Below are 23,733 nucleotides of genomic sequence, written 5' to 3'. Positions count from 1 at the left end.
CAAAATTGAAATTCGTCTTCACAAATTTCAATTTTGCTTTAAAAAAACGATTGTTATATATCTATGTAAAGTACAAGAGAAGCTATAAAACCGAAAGTACATGTCGGAGGTCAAGGTCAAAGTATCAAATGATATCCAAGGTCAATATGACCTTTGATCCTATGAAGGTCAAGGTCATCAAAGGTCACAAGAAATAAACTTTGAAAAAATTCAACCGGAAATTGCAAAAACGCAAAAGCGAAATTCAAAAATCGGCTCCCAATGTTTTGTAGACTTTCGACAGCAGATTACATCGACACCAAAATTACGCAGGTTTAGTTTATTCCTAAGGACTTCCAGTCGGAATTTTATTTTAAAATCGGCCATAGATTTTTATTTTATATCGATCAACGAAATTCCGTTCATTTTGATAAATTTCACTGGAAGTTATTCGACAGATTCGATTGTGGACTTCAAGTGACTCAAACTTCAAAACCGGAAATGACGTAAAAAATCTGACTGTATCATATCATTTACTTAAGTGATGTCTATTTGCATTTTAAATTTCAGATCAATCGATGCAAAAACAAAAAAGTAGCCAAAAAATTGAAAAATCTGATCGCAAAAAGTTTCGAATTTCGAAATTTTTCAAGTGCTATCTAGTCGACATTAGCCACCGGATGTTAAAATTGAAAACCCCAGGAAAATGCGCCTTCTAGAGCCAATTTTCGAGTTTTGCACATGTTGAACTGTAGCACTTCCGGTTGCGCAAAAATGTTTCAATTTATATTTATGCACAACATTGCCATTATCTAAGGTTCAAGAAAGTTGAATGATTGTTGCAACTACTGCAGTCTAAGCTCAGGAAGGTGTGTAAAAATGGAAAAAAAAAAAAAAAAAAAGAATTGACAGTATGATAACACACTGGGACTTGAAATAATAACAATAACTAGGATAATAAGATGAATATTGATATTTTCATGATAGTTTTATGTTATAGTTTATAACAGTTACTGTGATATTTGGTAATGTAGTTGATAGAGCAGTAAATGTCAATCGTCTTATAAATAGTTTCCAACAATTTCTGTTAAGTCAGTGAAAAAAGTGTGATTCCATTCTTTTATGGAATGAAAGGTATTGTCATAAATACGTGTATCATGGCATGTCAACTGGCATGTCAACAATGATGAATGTTTTAAGAGTAATTACCAAGATATTATATATCGATTAGATCTGGGTCAAGTTGGAATAAGATAATACTCATTTAAATGGTTTAAGTTTGGCTTGTACATACGATAGAAGATAAAATACTTAATCAATCTTATTTAAACTTGGTATGCATTATTGATGACATCTAAGTCAAGTTTGAATTTAGTAGTGATTGGTTAAAGGGTTTTAATTTGGCTTGTTGACAAGATAGAAGTTCTAATTTTGAAATCTTGATGAAACTGTAAATTGTCAAAATTGCGTGGCAAGCTATCTTTATTTCATTTGACTTTGATTTGGATTATATTTCTGAAAAAATTGTCATAGGTAGTTTTAAGATTGAACTCTTATCAAGTGGTAAACCATAAATCAGAATATACACTATAATGTGAAGTGTTAGATTTAAATATTGAACTTTTTTTCAGAATTTATTAACTGAAATGGAAGCTAATGGTGTCAAGCCAACAGTAAAAACTTTTGAAGCAGTATTAAGTGTTTTAGCATGGATAGGAACTTCGGACAAGAGTTATGCCATAACAGTATTTAATGAAATGAAAAAGTTAAACATAGGTAATTTTATTATATAGTTCAGTAATATTTTCTATTGATACATGAACTCGATACTAGCATGTCATTTATATTCATGAGATCTCATTTTAGTACATATACTTATATATATTATTGCAGAGATCCTTGTACATTTTATTGATTAGATTGTTGAACATGTTTATTGATGAGATCTTGGTACATGTTTATTGATGAGATCTTGGAACATGTTTATTGATGAGATCTTAGAACATGTTTATTGATGAGATCTTGGAACATGTTTATTGATGAGATCTTGGTACATGTTTATTGATGAGATCTTGGAACATGTTTATTGATGAGATCTTGGTACATGTTTATTGATGAGATCTTGGAACATGTTTATTGATGAGATCTTAGAGCATGTTTATTTATGAGATCTTGGAACATGTTTATTGATGAGATCTTGGTACATGTTTATTGATGTGATCTTAGAACATGTTTATTGATGAGATCTTGGAACATGTTTACTGATGAGATCTTTGTACATGTTTATATATGAGATCTTGGTACATATTTATTGATGAGTTTTTTGTACATGTTTATTAATGAGTTCTTGGAACATATTTATTGATGAGATCTTTGTACATATTTATTGATGAGATCTTGGTACATGTTTATTGATGAGATCTTGGAACATGTTAATTGATGAGATCTTAGAACATGTTTATTGATGAGATCTTGGAACATGTTAATTGATGAGATCTTGGTACCTTTTTATTGATGAGATCTTGGAGCATGTTTATTGATGAGATCTTGGAACATGTTTATTGATGAGATCTTAAAACATGTTTATTCATGAGATCATAGAACATGTTTACTGATGAGATCTTGGAACATGTTTATTGATGAGATCTTAAAACATGTTTATTCATGAGATCTTGATACATGTTTTTGATGAGATCTTGGTACATTTATTGGTCAGATCTGAGTTCACATCCAAACGTCACATTTATTGATGAGATCTTGGTACATATTCATTAATAGCATCTTTATTGGTCAGATCTTAGTTCACAGTGGTAGGCTACATGTTTATTGATGTGTTGTACATGTATTTCAGAGCCTACTTTAGGATGTTTTAGATTCTTATTGGATATTGTATATAGCCCACACTCATCTGCTTATGTTCTAAAAATGGAAGGCACCAAGCGCCGTAAGTATGATGATTATGTATTGTTATATTATTTAAGCTCATTCTCTAACATGTTCAATTTCTTGTCTATTGTTTGATTAGTTGTCACAGTCTCAACCCACTTTTAAACAAAGCATGTCTCCTGGCTATGAATTAGATGAGACTTTTTCAAAATAATCATAAAACCAGATGAGCTACAAAGGCTAACTTTTGTCTATTTTGGTTTTGTTTTCAGTTAGACCCATTATCTAAAAGTTCTTAAATCAGAAATTTATGCGATGCTTGATTAAGACAATTTCAAAAATAATGATCCTTTAGGGTTGTTGTTATTTCAAAAGTCCAAATGTAAACAAAGCTGCTATATAATAGTCATCATCTATTTTGTTGAATTTTCTAGATAGAGATCCTTATTTACTACATCAAGTTATGGATTATTTAGAAGCTAATTATGTCTTTCATGAAGATAATATGGAGTCTTATTTCCTTTCAAGTAAGTTTTTAGATATTCCTTAAAATTCAAATTTGACAATTTTGATTGGCTTATAATAAATGTAAGAATAGAACTGCATGATAAGACATTGTGAATTTTTTTTTATTTTTTATTACAATCAGATTTTCACATTACCATATCATATTTTAATGTGTATAAATGACCTTTATGACATGCAATGGCCATCATTATAACCTGCAACAAATTTTCTCTAGAATTGTTCGCTTTATATTTTCTAATTTATGAATTATTTGCCTTGATCAACCTTTTATTTTCTATTTATAGGTTCATTTTGTATTCAAGTCATGATGATTGTAAGTTTCATAACTTCTATTTTAATTCAGTAACTATAATTATAACAAGATGGTTTGTAGTCCAGTGGTTAGAGAGTGTAAGGCATGATATCATCTCATATGTCTAACAAATGGTGGTTGGGGAATTATCCAGACAGATTTTACATTTGCTTGAGCCTATATGAATTATCTGTATATATTTACAATATAGATAACAGAAGAACTGTGTCAGATATAAGAAATTTGAATGTTGATAAAGCTACATTTTTGTAAAATATATTTTGTAGATATCAAGAAACCTCCGTGATGATGAGCTTTGTGGTAAATTACTCAAGTTTTATGACAAAAATCCAAATTTGATGTCAGATCGAGGTGGTTTATTGCAGTAAGTTGTCATTCTTATTCTTTCCACCTTTATTTTGGCATACCAGATATTGTTTAAGTGTTAAGTGTGTACCAGATAAGTGTTGTATTCTAAGGACAGATACAATACGAATGCAATACAAGATATGCTGGAGTTATCTCTATAAGGTATGCTATGGTTATCATTTATCATTGTTTCTATCTATTTTAGTAATTGGTATTTTCAATTCCTAATTCAACAAGGAGATATTCATAAAGTTATGAAAGAGTTTAGAAGACTGATACCTTATGTAAGTAAAGATTGTACATTATGTTAATATACAATACATGTAAATCAGGGCCCATATGTATAAAGCTTAACCCTGTGTTAACTGGAGTTATTCTTGGTAAAAGTGTAGATGAGCTGTAGAAATTTTATACCATTATTGCGCAATTTTCAGTGACACAAACTACTTGAGTGATGTGTTGCTGAAATTTGTAAAGCTAGAATGGTGAACTTTAAAGACAAAAAAAAAAATGTTTGTGGGTAAAATGGATTTAAAATAGGTGTGAATGCAGAACTTCATGGCTTCTGTGAATTCTCTAGATCCCTTTCCTTTTAAGACATTTATTTTTCTCATCAATGTTTGTGATTTGAAATGTAATATTGATAGAATATACTTTATAACAAATGTTATTTTATAACAAAAATTATTGTATAAGTTGTAATGTTTATCAGACTGTAAATGTTTTTTTTGATATAAATTTTGCAGACAACAGCAATGAAGAAAGAATATGTTGATTTATTTCCATTGATAGAATTAACAGAAGAATATCATTATCTTTTAGATATCTGGACTGGTATGATCTTGGCTTTATTGAATTGGCAATATGTTTTTTATCACAGAATGTCCAGACCTGCAAGAACTTTCAGTTTCAGTGTACCCATGGTGCACTTATTTGACAGACAGATTTGATTGGGTCAATGAATTATGTATTGCCTAAGTTAGATAATACACACAAACACATGAAGGAACACATTATCTAGAAGTGTACCAATTTGATTGGTCAATCTGAGCCCACAGGACTATTTAGTTGACCCCTTATTTCCCATACATTATAAAACTGAACAAATTTTATAATTTTATGATGTGGATGAGTTTGTTTACGCTATCTTCTCATTTGTTATTTCAGCGTTGTCCATGGGAGAATATTATCGTTTTCAAAACGAGATTCAAATGTTTTTCAGTCTGGTAGCCAAACAGACATTTAAAGATGATGTAAGTATTTAAACGGTCAGACTGAATTGAGTAAAGTATACAATGAAATAATTTTATAGTCAAGATCAAAGATATTTCAGTTCATCCAGGTCCAATTCATAACACGAACAGTGAACTTTATTTTTAGGTATAGAATAAACTCTCATTGTGTTGATAATTACTTAAACTACAAATACTGTTTATGTTTTGGATCAGACTCTGATGTACAGAAATGTGTTTGCTCAACTACACATTCAGTTTGTATAAACCATACTAAATATAGTGGAGATGCCTTAAACTGATTGCTGATAATCCGTAAATCCCTATGGTGATATTCTAAGAAAAAGTGGTCAAATTTTTTTTGAAGATTTGTCAACGTCATCGCAAGCTCAGCATATATATAAATATCATTATTATATAAACATGAATTCAGCTTTTATATCATTAAGATATTGAATTAATTTTTGTTGCCGTATTTATGCACTGTTTCAGAGAATAATGTTATGTGTCACTTTAAAATAACTACATGTACATAGTATTATTAACATACTTAATGTCTTATTGTAGTTACAGAACCAGTTTTGTAACATGGTTGACACCCTGGTAGAGAAAAGAAACAAAACTTTACTGCTTAGCAATGAGAAATTCAGAATCACGTAAGTATTGATGTTTTATAAGACAGATGTACATCATCCTATCATTCTATGAATGAACTACAGATGATGACTACCTGTACCACTTTTCAAAGAGAAAAGTTAATCTGACTTGGTATTGTTTTTTCTGACTATAATAATATAAGTGATCCTATTATTCTTGGATGACATTGAAATCTAACTTGGTATTGGTTTATAACTAAACATAAACTTATTGACTGTGTTTTATTATAATTCTTATACTGAGACTACCTGTAGCACTTTTTAAAAAGATAAAATAATCTGATTTGGCCATTAACCTGTAATAGAATTAGATTATTACCTAACCAAAGTTCATCTCTTAGAACTGGGTTCTGTCTTAACAAAGTTTGATTGTCACTTCATTTAAAGAAAGATATCATTTGTTTTTTTTGTATAATTATTTACATTTTGTTTACAAATTTTTGATATAATTTTTTTTATGGATTTTTCGGAAATTTTGTATACATTACGAAAGGTAAATTTGCCTCTCTACCAAATCATCATTATCAAGATTATCAATTGCTCAAAATGTATGTCATTACTTTATAGGCCCTTAGCTAGACAAGGGTCAAAAGGGGGGAAGATGAGCAAAATGATTAACAATGTGATTCAACAGCCCTTAGACACGGGTCTGCTACTTTATTTAAGGTTTCAATAGCTTATATTTTGAGATAATAGATCTAGATCAATTTAAGTTATGTGTACTTACTTGGTAAGCAAATCATTTTTCTATTCTTAGGATTTCTGCTGATTTGATTTGTAAATTAATCCTTGTGTATTTGAATGGAAACCAACTAAACAAAGCTTGGTAAGTTCCCTTGGGTTTTATACCTGTTCCATAGGTTATTCTGATCACCTTATCCCATGGTCCTGAATATCTTTCCTTTTGTTAACCTTGAAATTGTATTTGATATATGCTAATTATTTTATCTCAATCAGAGTCATGCTTATGTCAGTGCCAAGCTAAACTTTACAAAAAGAGAAGTTTTCTTTGTTTGATATTTTAGACACAAAAACACTATTGTCTGATGATTGGTCAAAGTATTTGATTTAAGTTTGTTAAAGAAATAAATCTTGATATAGATAAGATGCATACAAAACTATTGTGACTAACTAAATATTACATTACAAGATATTATGATATAGTTTTCGGTGGTTAGAACGCTTCAAGGTGCTATAAAAAGTAGATGGCTTCCACTAATAAAACTAGAAGCAAAAGCAGCTGTGTTTCTTGCTAGATATTGACATACCTGTAGAAGAATATGAATTTTTTTATATTTCAGGCAATTATTTATTGATCTAGCTACGAATAGAAAAAGATTTCCTGGAATGGCTAAGTAAGTCTATAAAGATTTTCGAAGTAAGCTGAGATGTTATGTATATGTAAAAATGTAAAATCCTAATAAAAAATGTCCGTCCGTCCACAATTGCTCATAAACACTCTACAAGGCACAATTCTTGATTGATTTCGAGGAAACTTGGTATGGTTGTTTGTAATCACCAAAGTATAAACCCTATTGGAAATTATAAAAATCGAAAAATATTTAGTATGAGTTATTGCCCTTGTTCTCGAAAACACATTCAATTTTAGCTTCTAAACTCTCTAGAATGCACAATTCTGGATGAATTTTTATGAAACTTGGTGTGAGTGTTTGTTAATGCCCAAGGGTAAACTCTATCGAAAATCAGAAAAATTGAAAAATATTTAGTATGAGTTATTGCCCTTGTTCTTGAAAACGCGTTCAATTTTTAGCTTGTAAACACTCCAGAAGGCAGTAATCTTAAAAGATTTAGATGAAACTTGGTATGATAAAAGTTAATAGTGGTGTTTGAATTTCATCAATGTTGTTGATATTTTGTAGTGTACAAGCATTAAGTCAGTTGGCTAGTACATGTTTAGAAGAAGAAGTAGTTACTAAAGCTATGGTAAGTAAGTTAAATTATTATAGAAATTGTTTTGTGTATTGATTTGTGTATTATCATGAAGGAGTGAGGACAATGAAATATGTCCAGAAATCAATAAAGAGCATTGTACTCTGTACACTTGTTCTTTGACTAAGAACATTGTAAAACCAACAAGTTCTCATGATTTCTGAAGTTGAAAATTGAAAAATAACAGGCAACTCTTTCTAAATTATGACTATTATCCGTGAATTTAATCTTTCTCTGTATTTTGTTTTTAAAGGAGGTGATTACATTTATGAGTGAAGAAGAAATGCCTATTTCACCTAAATTAATTGCCAGTATTCAAGAAAAAGATAAAAAGTAGGTATATTTCACTTGTTTACTGTTTATAATAAATTGATGTATATTATGTTATGTTATGTTATGATTGAATGAATGGTCAATATTTGATGACCTTTTTACCTGGGATCTGTTGTGGTGAGAAACAACGTACATTTCTCACATCTGTTTCTGACAGATACCCTCTGCAAATGAAGAAAGTGAACACGATATATCTTGAGTTTACAAGAGCCATTGGTTGATAGCTATTGAAGTGAACTTCCGAAACCTCTAAGGATGACCCCAAAAAATGAAATCTTTAACTTGGTCAAAATTAGTCTTTGTTCATCACTTGACTTACCTGGTATCATAATTATACAACATTATCCCAATATCCATTCTAAGAGGTAGTATTCTTTTAATATCTCTTTGACAATTTGAAGTTGTTGAATGTTTTGTCGACCAAACTATATAATATTTGTTTTAGAGAGGCCAGTAAAGACTTATGAAAGACTGAAGATGTAGAGACCTAGGTCTAGTTATATATGTGTGAGTTGTTCCATGTATATCTGATAGAAAAACAGGTCTTGTTATCAATCTATTAGTTGTCTTTATAGTGATGTTGCTTGTTCCAAACCATTTTAGCAATGAATGTGTGAAAAAACTGTATAAAAAGCTCTATCAAAATGTAGATGTATATCTGAGCTCAAATTAGACTGGAAATGCATTATGTAATGAATGAGTAAAAATCCTTTAAAAAAATAGCTTCTCATTTGGAGCTCAAATAGATATTATTCATTCCTAATTTTTTAGACACTGAAAACGAGGTTCATAATGCAAATGACATCATCCATTGATAAGATGGTGACATCATATCAAGGAATAGCCTATATGACATCATTAAATTGCCGATCAACAGCAAGAAATTGGGACTAAAACTGCCTTTTTTCTCAGAAATGAGGGGCGATTTTATGCAGTAACACAATGTCACATTTATATGTTTGCGTTATGAGTCTGGTTCTGGATTCAATATGGCTGGCATGTGAATAGGGCCTTTTGGACTGGAAATGCATTTATATCAACAATGATGAAGCTTATGATCATGTTATACTTGTCATCACTAGAAATTTATAAGATATGACAGGTTGTTCACATAAGTGTAAAAGAGAAGATTCTTTTACAAGTTAAAAGGTTTATTGTTAAAATATTCAACAAAAAAATACCATATAATAGAAACAAAATATGTTCTGTACCCATATAAAAATGTACATATACATATAACAAACATAATACGATCTATTCATTGTTACATGTAATTTATATTATGAATTCTTATTAAATGCATTTTAGTCATCCAATTGTATGTTATATCATAGTTATCAAGGTGTAAGAAAATATTAAAGGTATACTACCTCTTAGAATCTCCAAAAAATTAAAATTTTGAAGTTGGCCATAATGAGTCTTTGTTTATCAGTCAACTTACCTGGTTCCATAACTATACAACATATATAATACAATAAATCCATAAAACTAACTAATAATTCATTAAAATAAACTAAGAAGCCTAGAAGCCTGTTTCAATAATCATTTAGTTTAATGGTTTTATTGTCTTATATAGAGATTTTATTCTTTAGCCATGGCATTCCCAAGTCCATCTGATGAATATAATACTTTCATTGACCAAGTTTTTATGTCCATTTTAAGAGGTAGTATTCCTTTTAAGACACTCTGACTTCCATCTCAAAGTCAAGACATCAAGACTCTTAATATTATATACAATACTTTACATGATTTTCAAAAACATGTGCAGCACTTTTTGAATCATTACCTAAATAATTACATTATAACCTTACATGAGCATATAAAATTTGATTTTTGGACCAGCAAATTTGACATCTTCATAAGAGTATCTCTTTTTTTGGTGTACAATATTGGTATGCAAATGGTTAAAAGCATATGTTACAAATTTGAACCATACTTTACTTAAGAGGTTTTCTAAAATTTTATGTGTATCAGGGACACTGATAGCTAACATGTTTTATGACATCACTAGAGGGGAGCTACTGGAAGCTACTATTGATATCTATGACATCTTAAAACGCGTTATTTTTAGTGGAATTGCAAGAACCACAGACGTCGGAATGAGAGTTGGAATGGTGCAAATTGATACACATAAAAAGTTTGGAAAACCTCTTTACAATCCCTTTAAGATATTGCCAGAAAAAGAGGTCTATTCTAATCCATCAATACTCATTCTTATATTGAATACAAAATGTTTCATTGTAGAAAAAATGGTGTCAAAATATCTTTGTTTGACAATATACAGGAGTTACCATCTTTTTACAGACGTGACTTTAAAAGTCATTTTAATTCTTCACTTATATCTATCAACTTGTCAGCATATTTACTGGCATCAATGGCACCTTCACAAGAATGTTGCCAGGAATCTGGGATAGACTTTATACCATAATAGGCACCAGCTATGGCACCAGCCATTGAAGCTATTGTATCTGTATCACCCTTCATACTAATAGCATATATTATAGTCTTCTCAAATCCATTTCTATCCTAGAATACAATAGATATGATGTTAAGTGGGATTGAGGCCTTTGACATATGTCTCTTCCCAGAGGTAATTACTGATGATGTCATAAAAATTCACATCTGCATTGCATGAACAAATTAATGTTGAATAGTAGGAGAACCAGCAATCACCATTTTTCTTCTGCGAAGTGCCATGCCAGGTAGTTGAAATTCAACTCCTGTCATGGGGTAAAGAAAGATATTTGGAGGATGGCATTTAGATGTCTTCTTGTTTGTATTTCAAAATACAAAAATATCAAACGTATCATTTGACATAAAATTACCTCTAATTCATCTGTAAAAGGTTTTGAAGAACGGAGGAATGAATAAATAGCTGCAGGTACTGAACCTAGTGCTGACACATCATTTCCTAAAAATAATAATCATTACTTACTAACAATAGCTTTATTTTACTATAATAACTAATTCAAAAATATCCATTGGTATTATATACTTGTTCTTTAACTTCTTTTTCTCTTGACAAATTGATGAATGGCGAATTCAAAAAAGTGTTATGAAAAATACTATGTAAAACAGCCTCAGTCACCTACCTAAAACTTCATTGAGTTCATCTATTGAAACTTCTTCTTGTTCCAAATATTCCTTCATCTTGTCTAATTTATAACAATATGGCTTGTCATTCTTCTCAGATTCTCTACAAATATCATATTTATTTCAGTTAAATCAACAAATTCAGACTAAAATAGAAACTCTAAAACTATGTGACTATGTGTGTATTTTACACCTGACACTCTAATAGGCTTCTACCAAATTCAAGTTTTCATGGAGGGATATAGTCCTGATGTTTTATGTTGACTAAACTTATCACTTTTCAGAATGAAAATCTGACATCTAGTTTGTCTACAATTACAGATAATAAGCCAATTTTTAATTTTTTAACTTTTATCTAATTAATTTATCTAATTTTATTTAATTAAGTCATCTGATTTAGGAAGTCCAGATCAAATTCAAAAAATGTCACCAGCAAATTATATAAATTCTTATTTTAATTAGTTTGAAAAACATTTATCTATTAAGAATTTGTGGTGTGAACAGTACCTTATTGGTGATCTTTTATTGGGAGATTCTGATAGCTGTTTTAACTGAGCTAACCCTTCCTCTTCTAATGTATTCATATGTTTTTTAAGTTGTTGAAGATAATGGTCTGTATCTAATGGTATAGTATTGTCTGTGTGTAAAGCTATATAAATAGCTAAACTTTCTAAAATAGTACCCTGTATAGCTTGATAATGAGAATGGGTGATTTCTGTTATCTGTCTGGTCAAATTCTGGAGAAAAAATATAATCAAGATCGCAATCTACTTTAATGGTTAAAAACTGCATCAAACAGGACTTCCCATAGAGGTTACATAATACCTTCTAAGTTTAACAGAAATCAGTTGAACTATAATAGTATATAGACTATAGTATTTCCAATATAAAAAAAATCTAATTTTTCTCACGTCAACTTACCTGTAAAAATTCAATATCTTTATTGTATGAAAACAATGGTGCAGGAACAATTCTCATAGCTCCACCATTACCAAATGAACCTTGACCATCAAATTGTCTTCTTGCAGGTTCAAAAACATCTTCTAATTGTGGATCTTGTAAAAGCTTAAATACTGTTATAACATTACCACCATAGCCTCTTCTTGGTTCCCTCATGTATTCTTCTGAGAATCTGAAATTAGAAACAAACAAACAATATTTGAATTTTTGGTAAATGATGGAATCAGGGTTATTCCTCAAGTCTGTACATAGTAGATGAAGGCTACAGTCAGTTAACGGAACCAACTGTTTCTGCAACTGCATTCATATTGAAGTCTGAGAGTCAATATTTCAATATAATAAAAATTATGAAAATCTGTATTCTATCAAAAACAACATTTAAATGGATAGATACACCAATTTGGGTGGTTGATTTGAGTCTTAAACATATGTAAATAGTCTTCAGAAATACTAGAAAATTACAAAAAATCACATAATTCCTTCAAAAATATCTCAAACTAGAACTTTCTTGACACACATGGATTTGAAAGCTCAAATTTTGACACTATTACTAATTGGCTTTGCTAAAAAAAATGCCCATTTCTGAGACTAAAGTGTGGTCAATGAAATGACGCACCTGTCCTTTTAAGTAATTATCAATGCACAAATTTGTGAAAATTCTTTAGATGAAAAATATGTGAAATTTAATGTTAAAAGGACAATTTTATTATAAATGATCTAAAACATTGTAAAATCTGCATCATGTTCGTCTAGCATAACAATAAATGCACAAAATCTGATGCTAAATACCAATTCCCTAACAGATATTCTACACCTACACCCACCTTTTTGCCATATCCTTAGCATTAAAACCTTTATTATCTATCAAAGACTCAGCCACACTTCTAGCCATAGCTGTATCATCAGTATAAATATATTCTCCAAACTTTCTTCTTTTACCAGCTTGAAATACAATCAAAAAGAAATAATTTCCATCTTGACAGAGACAGGAAAACACAGCTAACCTGCAATCGTCCAGGTTGAGATTCAAAATTTGCCAACTCTGAGGAAGTGCATAGTAGCCTTTTGATTTGGTCATTCTGACATATTTTGAGACTAAAATGTATAAAAAATATTTTGATTTTGAAAGAAATGATGTGGTACCTCATAGGTCAATGATGATGATAGAAGGATAATAACATTATCCCAGATAACTCAGACAAAAAAGAGATTCTCTCTTGTGGAAATTGTTACCAATATTTGGTGGAGGGCCTAATTAATGTCATCTCGTTTGAAATCCGGGTTAATAAATACCTTTAACATTTTCAATGTGGGCTATGGTTTTCAATATGTTTGATTTTGTACATTCCTCATCATTCATTTCAAAGCAAGCTCCGATACAATCTCCTATAACAGCACCCACCATACTGCCACGAAATCTGGTAATAAGTTTTGCACAGGACATTTTTGTTTTTGTGTAGACTGCTACTTTCTCTTTCTACTTCCGCGTTTCCAGATTATCCAGACATTATTAGTTCGGCTGATCCAGTCTTTCATGTGTCGCTAGCGGAATTTTGCTTGAGAATTTGGGTAAAATTTAGGGGTAGACCGTTGTCGCATTGTTGAGAGGTTTTTTTAAAAACAAGAATAAATATATGTTTTCTAAATTTTTAACAATATCGAGGACTTTGCACCATTCCAAAAGTCTTTTGATCTTGCAATTCTAGCCTACTTAATGCGTTTCGGGAGGTTCAACTATCACAAAGGTCCTTATCAGAATTTGCGATAGAGTGGTGTCCTAAAACGTTTACTTTTAGTGGAATTGCAAGAACCGCAGACGTCTGACTGAAAATTGGAACGTTTTTGTGCAGTTGGGCACGATGCGGCAAGTTTGGCAATGCGGCAAAACGAACCCACCGTTTGGGACCCCCAAGTTCCAATTTAGCCAAAACAGAGAAAAAACTATTTTTTAAAATTTATTGACCAAAATGACTAAAGATGGCCGCCGACTTGGGACAATTAAGCGGGGTGAAACTTTGAAAAACAGTTACCGTAGGCACACGGTAGGTGCTACAGAGCTGTGCTTTGCAAGGTAGTTAGGCCAACAATAGGCCTTTACGTCACAATAGACCAGCTATGTCTATTGGATACACTTAGATTCTTAGAGAGTTACAGCCTCTCAAAGTAGGAGTTGTCGCGAAATGGCTTCATTTGGACAAGTTTTTCGTCTCTAGTTTTCCACCAAAACAACTTTGAATTGAATTTCTGGCATCTCTAGGATCCCCATGTTCCAATTTAGCCAAAACAGAGAAAACTATTCAATTTTAATTTTCTTGACCAAAATGACTAAAGATGGCCGCCGATTTGGGACTATTTAGTGGGTAGAAGTTTGAAAAAAAAGCTACCAAATCCTGCTTTGCAGGGTATTTAGGCCAACAATAGGCTTTTACGTTATAATAGACCAGCTATTAGTTAGTTTCTTAACAAAACGACCAAAACAACTTTGAATTGAATTTTTGACATCCATAGGAAAGACGCTGATTGAGTGAGACATTTTGTTTGCTTTGCAGGGTAGGAAGGCCAACAATGAGCCTTTCTGTCATAGTTTTAAAGAACTCATAAAATAAAAAAAATCATCAATGTAATAAGAATACTAATAACAATGATAATACATAGAATAAATTAAGAATGAAAAGGGTGTATTTCAAAAAATAATATCGATAGAATAATTTATGGGTATTAGTTGAAATTTATGCTATGGGAAATCAAATATGATATGATGCAATTTATGCTAACATCAGGAATTAATTAAATGTTGAAACTGCGAGTTTCCTGAAATAACATTCTACCTAAGTATTTCTTTAGTATTGAAACTTTAAATGGCAGATAAGGCACAGTATTCTGATATCACAACAAATATAGATAACTTTAACTTTAAGGAATCCCCATGAATGCCTTAAAAGCAGCTATACCAGCTGAGCTTAATTTCTGTTGTCCATAACATTTTTCAGAGTTAAATTGTCGATGTCAGATTATAATTGAACAAAAACATACCAAAACAATCTAGAGCATTTTTATATTTTTGAGTACCAGACAGTTATTACCTGTGCCATAATGATTATATTTCTGGAAAATGATACATATAGCTGATATTAAGCTGTAAGTATTATACAACCATTTATCAACTATATCCCTTAAACGTCCACAACACTAATGGAATGCTTCAAATAAAAAATGTTCTGCTGCAGACTGTTCAAGTTTTTGCTCTAGTTTTCTTTTTAACTCATAATTTTCATCATTTTTTTCTTTTAATTGTTTTTCCAATTGTATGATATAGTTTGATTTTTCACATAATTGTTTCTGTAGAGATGCTATGACCTTAAAAAAAAAAAGTGAAAATAAATCATAATCAGAAATGATAACAGAACAGAACAGTTCTAATGAAAATAACAAGAATGAGAACATGGTTCAGCAAATTTTGTGTATTGAAAATAAAAAAAAGACTAAAATTGGTAAGATATATTATATTAGAAATGAAGCATATGATTTCTTGAAATAGTTCATCAAATCTCTATCCTTTTTAACATAATTGGCAAATTAACCAGAGATGGACATGAGTGATGAAATTTACAGTCATTTAAGTGGTGAGGACGGTAAAGGTCCACTAATAAATTATTACTATAATTATCCCCTACCTGATCTGGTGACAGAAATAATTGACTGTCTAATAAATATTTAGCTGTTGGTCTATCATTAGGTTTAACACTTGTCATTTCTTTTATAGCTTGCGCCTATAAAATGAACGTAACACAATTAGGAATTCTTTTCAAATTCTGACAAAACAAAAAAAAAGAGACTTTATCATCTAATATAAGAATTTGGCTGAAAAAACAGGCAATATCAAGCAGAGAAAGATTGAAGTAATTTTGTCAAAACAGGACACTCAAGACCATTCAAGTATAAAGACTGGACCCCAGTTAAGTCCAATCTGAGTGACTATCACAGTTCATCTGACTTGACAAGGCAAAATACCAGGTTGAATAATACTAAAAGTATTCCTGAAAATTCAACAAACTAGTTCCATTAGAAAGCAGATTACCTCTTTTGGCCAATTCTGCTGTAGTGACTCAGAAATAATACCATCTCTTAACTGTTTAATAGATACATGTCTTTCCATCTCTGTTTTAAATACTTGAAATTCTTCAAATAATATGACACCAATACTATATATATCACTCTACAAAAATTCATTAAAAAAAAAAATCAACAATTTAAAAGAAAAGGCAAGGCAGATATCTATTTCTGGCTTCTAAGGTGTGTATATTTTTGAAGTGGGTAATTTGGAAATGTGTTAAGAAACAAAAAAAGTTTCATATGAAGAAACCATGTAACCTTACTGTCACACTGAGATTTTGTCAATACTAACCTTACTATAATATTGAGATTTTGTCAATGCTAACCTTACTATAATATTGAGATTTTATCAATGCTAACCTTACTTTCATGGAGATTTTGTCAATGCTAACCTTACTATCATATTGAGATTTTGTCAATGCTAACCTTACTATCAAATTGAGATTTTGTCAATGCTAACCTTACTATCAAATTGAGATTTTGTCAATGCTAACCTTACTATCATATTGATAGTTTGTTAATGCTTACATAGTGACCTTACTATCATATTGATAGTTTGTTAATGCTAACATACTGATCTTACTTTCATATTGTTGTTTGTTAATGCTAACATACTAACCTTACTATCATTTTGATTGTTTGTTAATGCTAACATACTAACTTTACTATCATAATGATTGTTTGTTAATGCTAACATACTAACCTTACTATCATTTTGATTGTTTGTTAATGCTAACATACTAACTTTACTATCATAATGATTGTTTGTTAATGCTAACAAACTAACTTTTTTTGCATATTGATTGACTGTTAATGTTAACATACTAACCTTACTATCATATTGATTATTTGTTAACTGTTCCGGGGCTGCATATTGATAAGTACCAACACCAGACGTTAAATCATCATATTTAAAAAAAGCTGTAAAATAAAAAATGAGCATACAATTGTACTAACTTCGAGCAAATACGACAGTATCTTGCACCTCCTGTTGCCTTATTTTCGAAAACTTAACTCATGAAGATATGATTGGTCGATCCTCAAAATTAATATTAAATTCAGTTTTATAATCCAATCAGATTAATGTAAATCTGGATTTCATCATAATTAGGTTTTGGAGAATAAGGCCTGAGGCCATTGAGAGAGAGTCTTAACAAACTCAACAAATGGTGGGACAGAACAATAATAACACCTTGTTTACCTTTTATATCAGGTGAAGGTGTCAATATGGTATCTTTTGTATCACTGTCAATAACATTCTCAGTTGCTAGACCAAAATCTCCAATTTTAACATGTAAATTATTACCCACTAGAAATATATTTCTAGGCTAAAAGGAAAAAGAACTTTCAGTTATCATATATTGTATTGAAATAAGACACATACATATTCAAGCCATAAATTACTTGTGGTTAACATTAAGTAAGTCATCATTCATTCATTCAAGATGGAAAAAAAACTAAGCCAAATCTTAGTCCAGATTCATAATTACCAATATCAACACAATGACGAGCACTAATTCTTATATATGCATGACATTAGGTTAATTACTGCCTGGGCAATCAATGGCTTACAATTATGGTGATGTATTTTGAAACCTCAAATAAACAGTGGTATCAATTTTGAATACCTTTAAATCTCTATGTATTAAACATAATGAATGTATATAATTTACACCAGTCAATATTTGATGTATAATTCTCATGTTATCTTCTTCATACAATTTCAGATCTAAAATATAAACAATTTTACACTGTACAAGCTTGAAGAAGATGCACCAAAACACAACTCCTGCACTTATTCAATAGATCTAATGGCTTTAATCATTTCAAAATTCATGATATAAGCTTATATAAAATAATCAATTAAAAAGGAATAGTACCTTTTAAAATTTAAAGTCTCAAACTTAGACAATAAGAGTATAATCAATAATCATCAGCCGACTTACAATACCTTTAAATATGACCAAAGTTAATATAAGATATATGTTCCAGTCTTTAAGACCCAGAGTGATTGAAGAAACCCTCAAAATTAAATGATATACACAAGTTAGGACATGGCAAGGCCAAGAAAAGGATAATTATCGTTCTCAATTGAAACGTAAATTACCTTCTATTGAGTTCAATTTACTGTTTCTCTCATATAACCAATTCTGTAAAGTCTGTTCACACAATTCCATTTGTATATACAGGGTAATTGTGGCCTGAAGAAAAATATATTTTGCTGAGAATATGAAAAGAGTTTATATTTATTCATTTCAGTTATCATATAATAAGAGCATTCAGGGTTACTCAAAATGTTCTGCCACCTCTACAAACTAATTTAGAGAGGGAATCTATAGTCATTTAATATTTTCTTTGCCAGCTCAGTTCTATTTGAACTGGTTAATAAAGTAATAGCAGTTTAAACTTTCATGGTACTTTTTTCAAATCTGCAAAGTGACACAGACAACTGAAATTAAGTTGTATCTACAGTGACTTTTTAATTCCACAATGAAAACAATCAAATTCAAATTTACATGATAAGGAAAATTATCATCAGAATATTCCTGCAAGTCATTTATAATATTCTTATTGTTTGTAATAGGTTCGGCACTAATACTTCTTCTAAATGGTACCAATCTATCTTTTGGACTAGCATTTGGTGTTGTATTCTCTTTTTTACCATAGGGTATACTAATTCCAGAAGTTTTGGCACCAGTACTGGCTGTTATATGGTGACTGTGTCCAACACGTTTTCGCACAACTTTGAACTCATCATTTGAGTCATCTATGTTCAATTCACAGCTTTTAGACTCAGAGTCAGAGAGATTGTCATCAGTGAGATTCTGTACCTCTAAAAAATGATTTCTTGCCACGTTGAATGATTGAGTGGAATTTGATGGATGATTCGACTCATCTAAGAAAATGATATCACTAGAGTCTGAGTTGTCTATATTAATGTGGTCTTTATGGGAATTCATACATTGGATCTCTTGGATTTTTGGCAGGGATGGGACACTAAAAGAAAGGTCCTGGACACTTGGAATTATGGAATTTAGGATTGTTTTGGGAGATTTTTCACTAGGTTTTTCAAATGTTTTTGATGGTAATGTTTGTTTAGCTGGTGCGGTAGCTATTTCAGTGATTTCAGTAATTCTACATATAGATTGATTATAATGTTTATGGATTATTTTGCCCTGTTTTTCATAGAGTTCATCTTCACTACCAGAATCTAAATGGAACTCCACATCTACACTGTGACCATTATCTTCCTGGATATTACTAAAACTAAAATATTGAAAATAATTATATTATTTTTTAATATGTAATATAATTCTAACAGAGTCTATAATGCAAATAGCCTGTAGCAAACAAAGAAACAAATTACTGAACAACTAAGCTGTTTTCAATGCCAGCCCCTCTCCAACTAAATAACTGTTTAAGAAATATAAAGTACAATAATGATGATACCTTTTATCTTGAGAAATATCATGATCAGTTAAACTGGAAGAACTTCTGCCTGTAAAAGAATGATTTAAATTTTAATATTTTTAAGTCCTAATTTGTTCATATTGTAATAATACACCAGCTAATGTAACATCAAAGTATCTTAATCATTGGTTTGACAATACCTGTTGATTTAGGGCATTTTGATTTGAAAGAGATATGATGAAATTTTAAATTCCTTATTTATAGTTAAAATTACTTTAAGAGGATGGCAATATCAAGCAATGTATAAATCATGAATATTTTTTCTATGACAGCCAGCTTCTTCACTTTACAACTGTCAAGAGATGTTTAGCATGCACAGCCTCTATCTCAGGAGAGCTTGATCAAATTAAGTACTGCAGTTCTTTTTATCCATTTCTATATCAGGGTGGTTTAAATGACTTACTGGTATTAACTGAAGGGAAATCATATTCTAACCATGCTGCATTATAACCAACTATATTTGTATGTTGAAAATTAGCTAAAGCTTTTACTTCTTTTAATACCTGATGAAATATATATACTTCAAAATAAATGGGAAATTTTTATGTCCATTAGTTATTTTTTACAAGATGATATTTTCTTTTCAATTTCTAATTTCATTATATAGACAAATTTCATCCTCATTTATTTATCGTATAAGCTTCCAATATGTAGAGTCCATATCAGTTTTACTAAAGTTTGTGATCAAATTAAATTGCGTATGGTACATGTCATACCTTCAATAAATGTTCAGGTTTTTTATGTTTAAATTTGATTTTCTTTACTGCATAATTTCTTCCATCCAATCTATTTTGTACCTATAATGTCAAAATAGGAAAAATAATACATGTGTAATGTGGGGTTTGGACTCATTATTGTTGAAAGGTTGAATTTGATTACTGGTACCTTTAAGATTTTGGAAATAAAAAAGCGAAAGCTTGTAATTTATCTGTCATGTTTATTTTATTCATATAATAATGAAAAGGATTAGGGAACAGGCTTTTGTCTATATTACCTCTCTCCTGAAAAAAATACTTACGTGATATATAATGCAAAAAGAGAAAATGGTGAAAAGGTAATAAATTGGTGATTTTTGTGTCATGTAATGAGCTTTTGGTATTTCAGGAAACAAAAAACTACAAAAGTTACCTTATAAACAGATCCAAAACCTCCTTTACCTAACTTTCCTAATTCTATAAATTCATGTTCATATCTTGATGTTTGTAGACTTATTAACTCTTCAGTTCTTACTCTTGTCAACTGATGATTTCTAATAAAAAAAAAAGGGAAGAAACACCACTCAGGATATCATGCTCTCATGCTGTTGACAGATATTTTAGAAAAACTTTACATCACCAGGACTACCAATGGGGATTATCAGTTCATAACTGGTCTTACAAAATGTCAAGTTCTTTTCTAGGTTTCAATGAAAAAGATTGGGGAACAGACCCATATAACCCCTCTCCTATCTCAATATTTGAAGGAATAACAAAAAAAAATCTTACAGTTTCATGTTACCAAATTCTAATGTTGGAGGTAGAGCTAGTATCTCTCCTTTCTGAAATATATACAGATTTCTGAACATCACAGTTATAAGTCAGTTACATAAGAAATTTTTGTATGAAATCCAAACACTGAAAACTTTTAACCACTCCAAAGTTCTTAGCTGATATGAGGTATTCTGATTTCACATTGACATGCAATGTGAGCTGAGAAGTGTTTTGATTGTTTGGAATAGATTACAGAGCACAACTAAAAGGCAAAATGTCTTCAGATCATAAGTGGCAAATGGAGTAACACCTCACCCCCTCCCTCCTGTCTGGATAGGGCAGATAGGAATTTTAATCAGAATATTACATATCATAACCATCTCACCTCATGTAAATCATTCATTGCAGCTTGTATCATATTATGAACAGAAGACCTATAGTGTGATCTTATACCACTCATTTCATCAATACAACTTAATGGTGATACAACACGTAACTTTGTTAACTGTTCACATAATACTGGAATATATAGAAATACAATTCATGATTATTTATAACAATGACCAATTCTACATAGCAAGACAATCAAACCAGGAATTTTTTCTGAATGAGACAAAACAAACAGTAATATTCTCCAGTTCAATGAAATGTTTGAATCCAGCTTAATGGTTGGATCTTTTAAACTGATATTATGTTAATATCTTGATTAAAGAATAGTTATTCACATATGTTGATAACAAGTTGAAAGAGAAATCCTACCTTTAAATAATTTATGAGCCATATTACCATTTCTAGTGTACATAAAACATAGATGTTCCAGTATAGAAATCATTAATAAATGACTTGGAACTGAGCGAGGAACCAGAGCACCTGTTTCTAATGGGGCAGGTTTAACTGGAACCTCTACAGATCTCACTTCATATAGATCAGATTCTGAAATAAAAATATGAACCCTATAAATTCAATAATTTCAATCAATTAAAGGCTTGCTATCATTTAAATAGCCTTTTAAAAAAAAGTCAAGGTAGGGATTCAAAATTTTTGTGAACTATGTTTGTAACATAACCATATTTAGTTTCGTATGTGTTCTTAGTCACAAACATTTGATGAAAAGATAGTCACAAACATGACAAACAAGTTTTTGTAGTGAATTTTTGTATTGATTAGTGATGTAAGCCTCATTCTTACCATCAAACTTTCTAATTGGTTTTAAACCACTTTTTAATTTAAACTTGGCCTGTGTTCCTAATTCTTTACCGCTCTTTTTTCTTTGAGCCATTTTTATATTCTACTTTCAATCAACAGCTACTCTTACATCTGGTCTAGGTACCTGAAAGAAGTTATATTTGGTTCATATGTCAAATTCTAATACTGATACTACAAAAACTAAAACATTGCTATCTGTGGTAGCCAAAATAATTCCTTGACAATTTGGCCAGATTATGATCCCATCCTTCTGAATAACATTACTATGCTACTCTGGTCAAACTTCCAAAGTCTTCTTGATAGTAACATTCTTATGTTTTCTGGCGAAATTGGTAAGGTGGAAATATAAGCTCTCACTGTAGGGTATGTGTATGTATCTCAGACACACATAGAGATAGGCCTACAAATGTCATGATCTGAAACACCTGCCTCTGGAATTGTGAAAGTTGTAGTCTGGAGTTGGGTCAGAAAGTTACCAGATGCAAGAAATCAAGAATAGAGGCATATGTTTCGGAATTGCCTTCAATATAAGGCCTATAACTAGCGTCTATGGCTTTGGCCTATATATAGGCTGCATGTGGCCTTAAATAAACTACAAACCTGATTCCTATGGTGTGTACAACTGTAGTATGTATAACAAGGTTGAGACTAGTATTGATATTTATTATGAAGTCTATCACTCAGTATCACTGAGTATCAATTTTACATCCACATCAGTAACTGTAAGCTATCACTATCAGTATCACTCAGTTTCAGATGACGAAATTGATATCACCATTACCTAATAACTAATGGCAAGGTTATTGGAGTCATGAATCGGTATCTTTTAAAGGCTCTGTATTCAACAACTTATCTGCAAACTGAATTTCCATACAAGGATGATCGGCAAAGTGAAAACGATCACCTGTCATAATTCTCATATTTCCATGTACAGCGCCATTGTTGTCAAACGCAACTGAGTTTTGAGACTTTGCTGTGTTGCCAGAATTTCGGTGTTCAACTTACAGAAACAAAAGAGTGCGCTAAACTGCATTAGCTTTTTTGAAGGGAAATTTCTATGATTTTTTCCGTAATGTGAATCTATGGATTGCTTAAAGCTGAATTCGGATCCATTTTTGAATTCCTAAAATTTGCGAAAAGAAAAAAAATGGGAGGTAATTCATCTAAGTCGCCTGATGTCTCAACAGACCACTGTA

General features: G+C 30.8%; 3 protein-coding genes across 3 annotated transcripts in view; 1 reads left to right on the top strand and 2 right to left on the bottom strand.

The window, feature by feature from the left end:
• LOTGIDRAFT_232120 (hypothetical protein) overlaps positions 1–10,166 on the top strand; it is a gene marked incomplete at its 5' end in the record, with an annotated part of 17,268 nt that extends 7,102 nt beyond the window's left edge. The window contains 14 exons of the mRNA XM_009055924.1: positions 1,611–1,755; positions 2,831–2,923; positions 3,300–3,392; positions 3,678–3,706; positions 3,973–4,070; positions 4,260–4,338; positions 4,801–4,888; positions 5,222–5,307; positions 5,854–5,942; positions 6,700–6,768; positions 7,244–7,297; positions 7,823–7,886; positions 8,146–8,225; positions 8,671–10,166. Coding sequence (XP_009054172.1) covers positions 1,611–1,755; positions 2,831–2,923; positions 3,300–3,392; positions 3,678–3,706; positions 3,973–4,070; positions 4,260–4,338; positions 4,801–4,888; positions 5,222–5,307; positions 5,854–5,942; positions 6,700–6,768; positions 7,244–7,297; positions 7,823–7,886; positions 8,146–8,225; positions 8,671–8,692 — 1,089 coding nt within the window. The 3' untranslated portion in view covers positions 8,693–10,166. The remainder of the gene's footprint in view (positions 1–1,610; positions 1,756–2,830; positions 2,924–3,299; positions 3,393–3,677; positions 3,707–3,972; positions 4,071–4,259; positions 4,339–4,800; positions 4,889–5,221; positions 5,308–5,853; positions 5,943–6,699; positions 6,769–7,243; positions 7,298–7,822; positions 7,887–8,145; positions 8,226–8,670) is intronic.
• Positions 10,167–10,544: 378 nt separating this feature from the next.
• On the bottom strand, positions 10,545–13,722 carry LOTGIDRAFT_117396 (hypothetical protein; the record flags this gene model as incomplete). Its single annotated transcript, XM_009055923.1, has 7 exons — positions 10,545–10,751; positions 11,051–11,136; positions 11,318–11,421; positions 11,871–12,055; positions 12,240–12,450; positions 13,103–13,220; positions 13,572–13,722. The coding sequence occupies 7 exons, from the start codon at positions 13,720–13,722 to the stop codon at positions 10,545–10,547; spliced, it is 1,062 nt and encodes a 353-aa protein (XP_009054171.1).
• A 1,160-nt stretch (positions 13,723–14,882) lies between these two features.
• LOTGIDRAFT_232118 (hypothetical protein) lies at positions 14,883–23,661 on the bottom strand. The gene is made up of 17 exons (XM_009055922.1): positions 23,138–23,661; positions 22,520–22,661; positions 22,091–22,264; positions 21,717–21,850; positions 21,347–21,399; positions 20,991–21,111; positions 20,579–20,659; positions 20,266–20,365; positions 19,842–19,890; positions 18,908–19,658; positions 18,499–18,592; positions 18,020–18,120; positions 17,593–17,719; positions 17,011–17,312; positions 16,357–16,494; positions 15,953–16,048; positions 14,883–15,635 (listed from the first exon to the last, which is right to left on the bottom strand). Exons 2-17 carry the CDS (start codon positions 22,608–22,610, stop codon positions 15,468–15,470), a joined length of 2,580 nt encoding a protein of 859 aa, XP_009054170.1. The 5' UTR covers positions 22,611–22,661; positions 23,138–23,661; the 3' UTR covers positions 14,883–15,467.
• Positions 23,662–23,733: the final 72 nt, after the last annotated feature.

This window comes from Lottia gigantea (assembly GCF_000327385.1).
Source record: "Lottia gigantea unplaced genomic scaffold LOTGIsca_26, whole genome shotgun sequence".
In the NCBI taxonomy this organism is placed as follows: domain Eukaryota; kingdom Metazoa; phylum Mollusca; class Gastropoda; family Lottiidae; genus Lottia; species Lottia gigantea.
This window is presented reverse-complemented; position numbering and strand designations above follow the sequence as displayed.

What these genes read in the sequence shown, in the direction of transcription:
- LOTGIDRAFT_232118 (XM_009055922.1), bottom strand. Translation starts at nt 22,610, where the DNA reads ATGGCTCAAAGAAAAAAGAGCGGTAAAGAATTAGGAACACAGGCCAAG. An exon ending in TAAATTGAACTCAATAGAAG is followed by an intron (nt 18,121 to 18,498) that starts GTAATTTACGTT and finishes TTTATATTTTAG; the next exon opens with ATCTGAAATTGTATGAAGAA. An exon ending in AGCAGAATTGGCCAAAAGAG is followed by an intron (nt 16,049 to 16,356) that starts GTAATCTGCTTT and finishes TTCATTTTATAG; the next exon opens with GCGCAAGCTATAAAAGAAAT.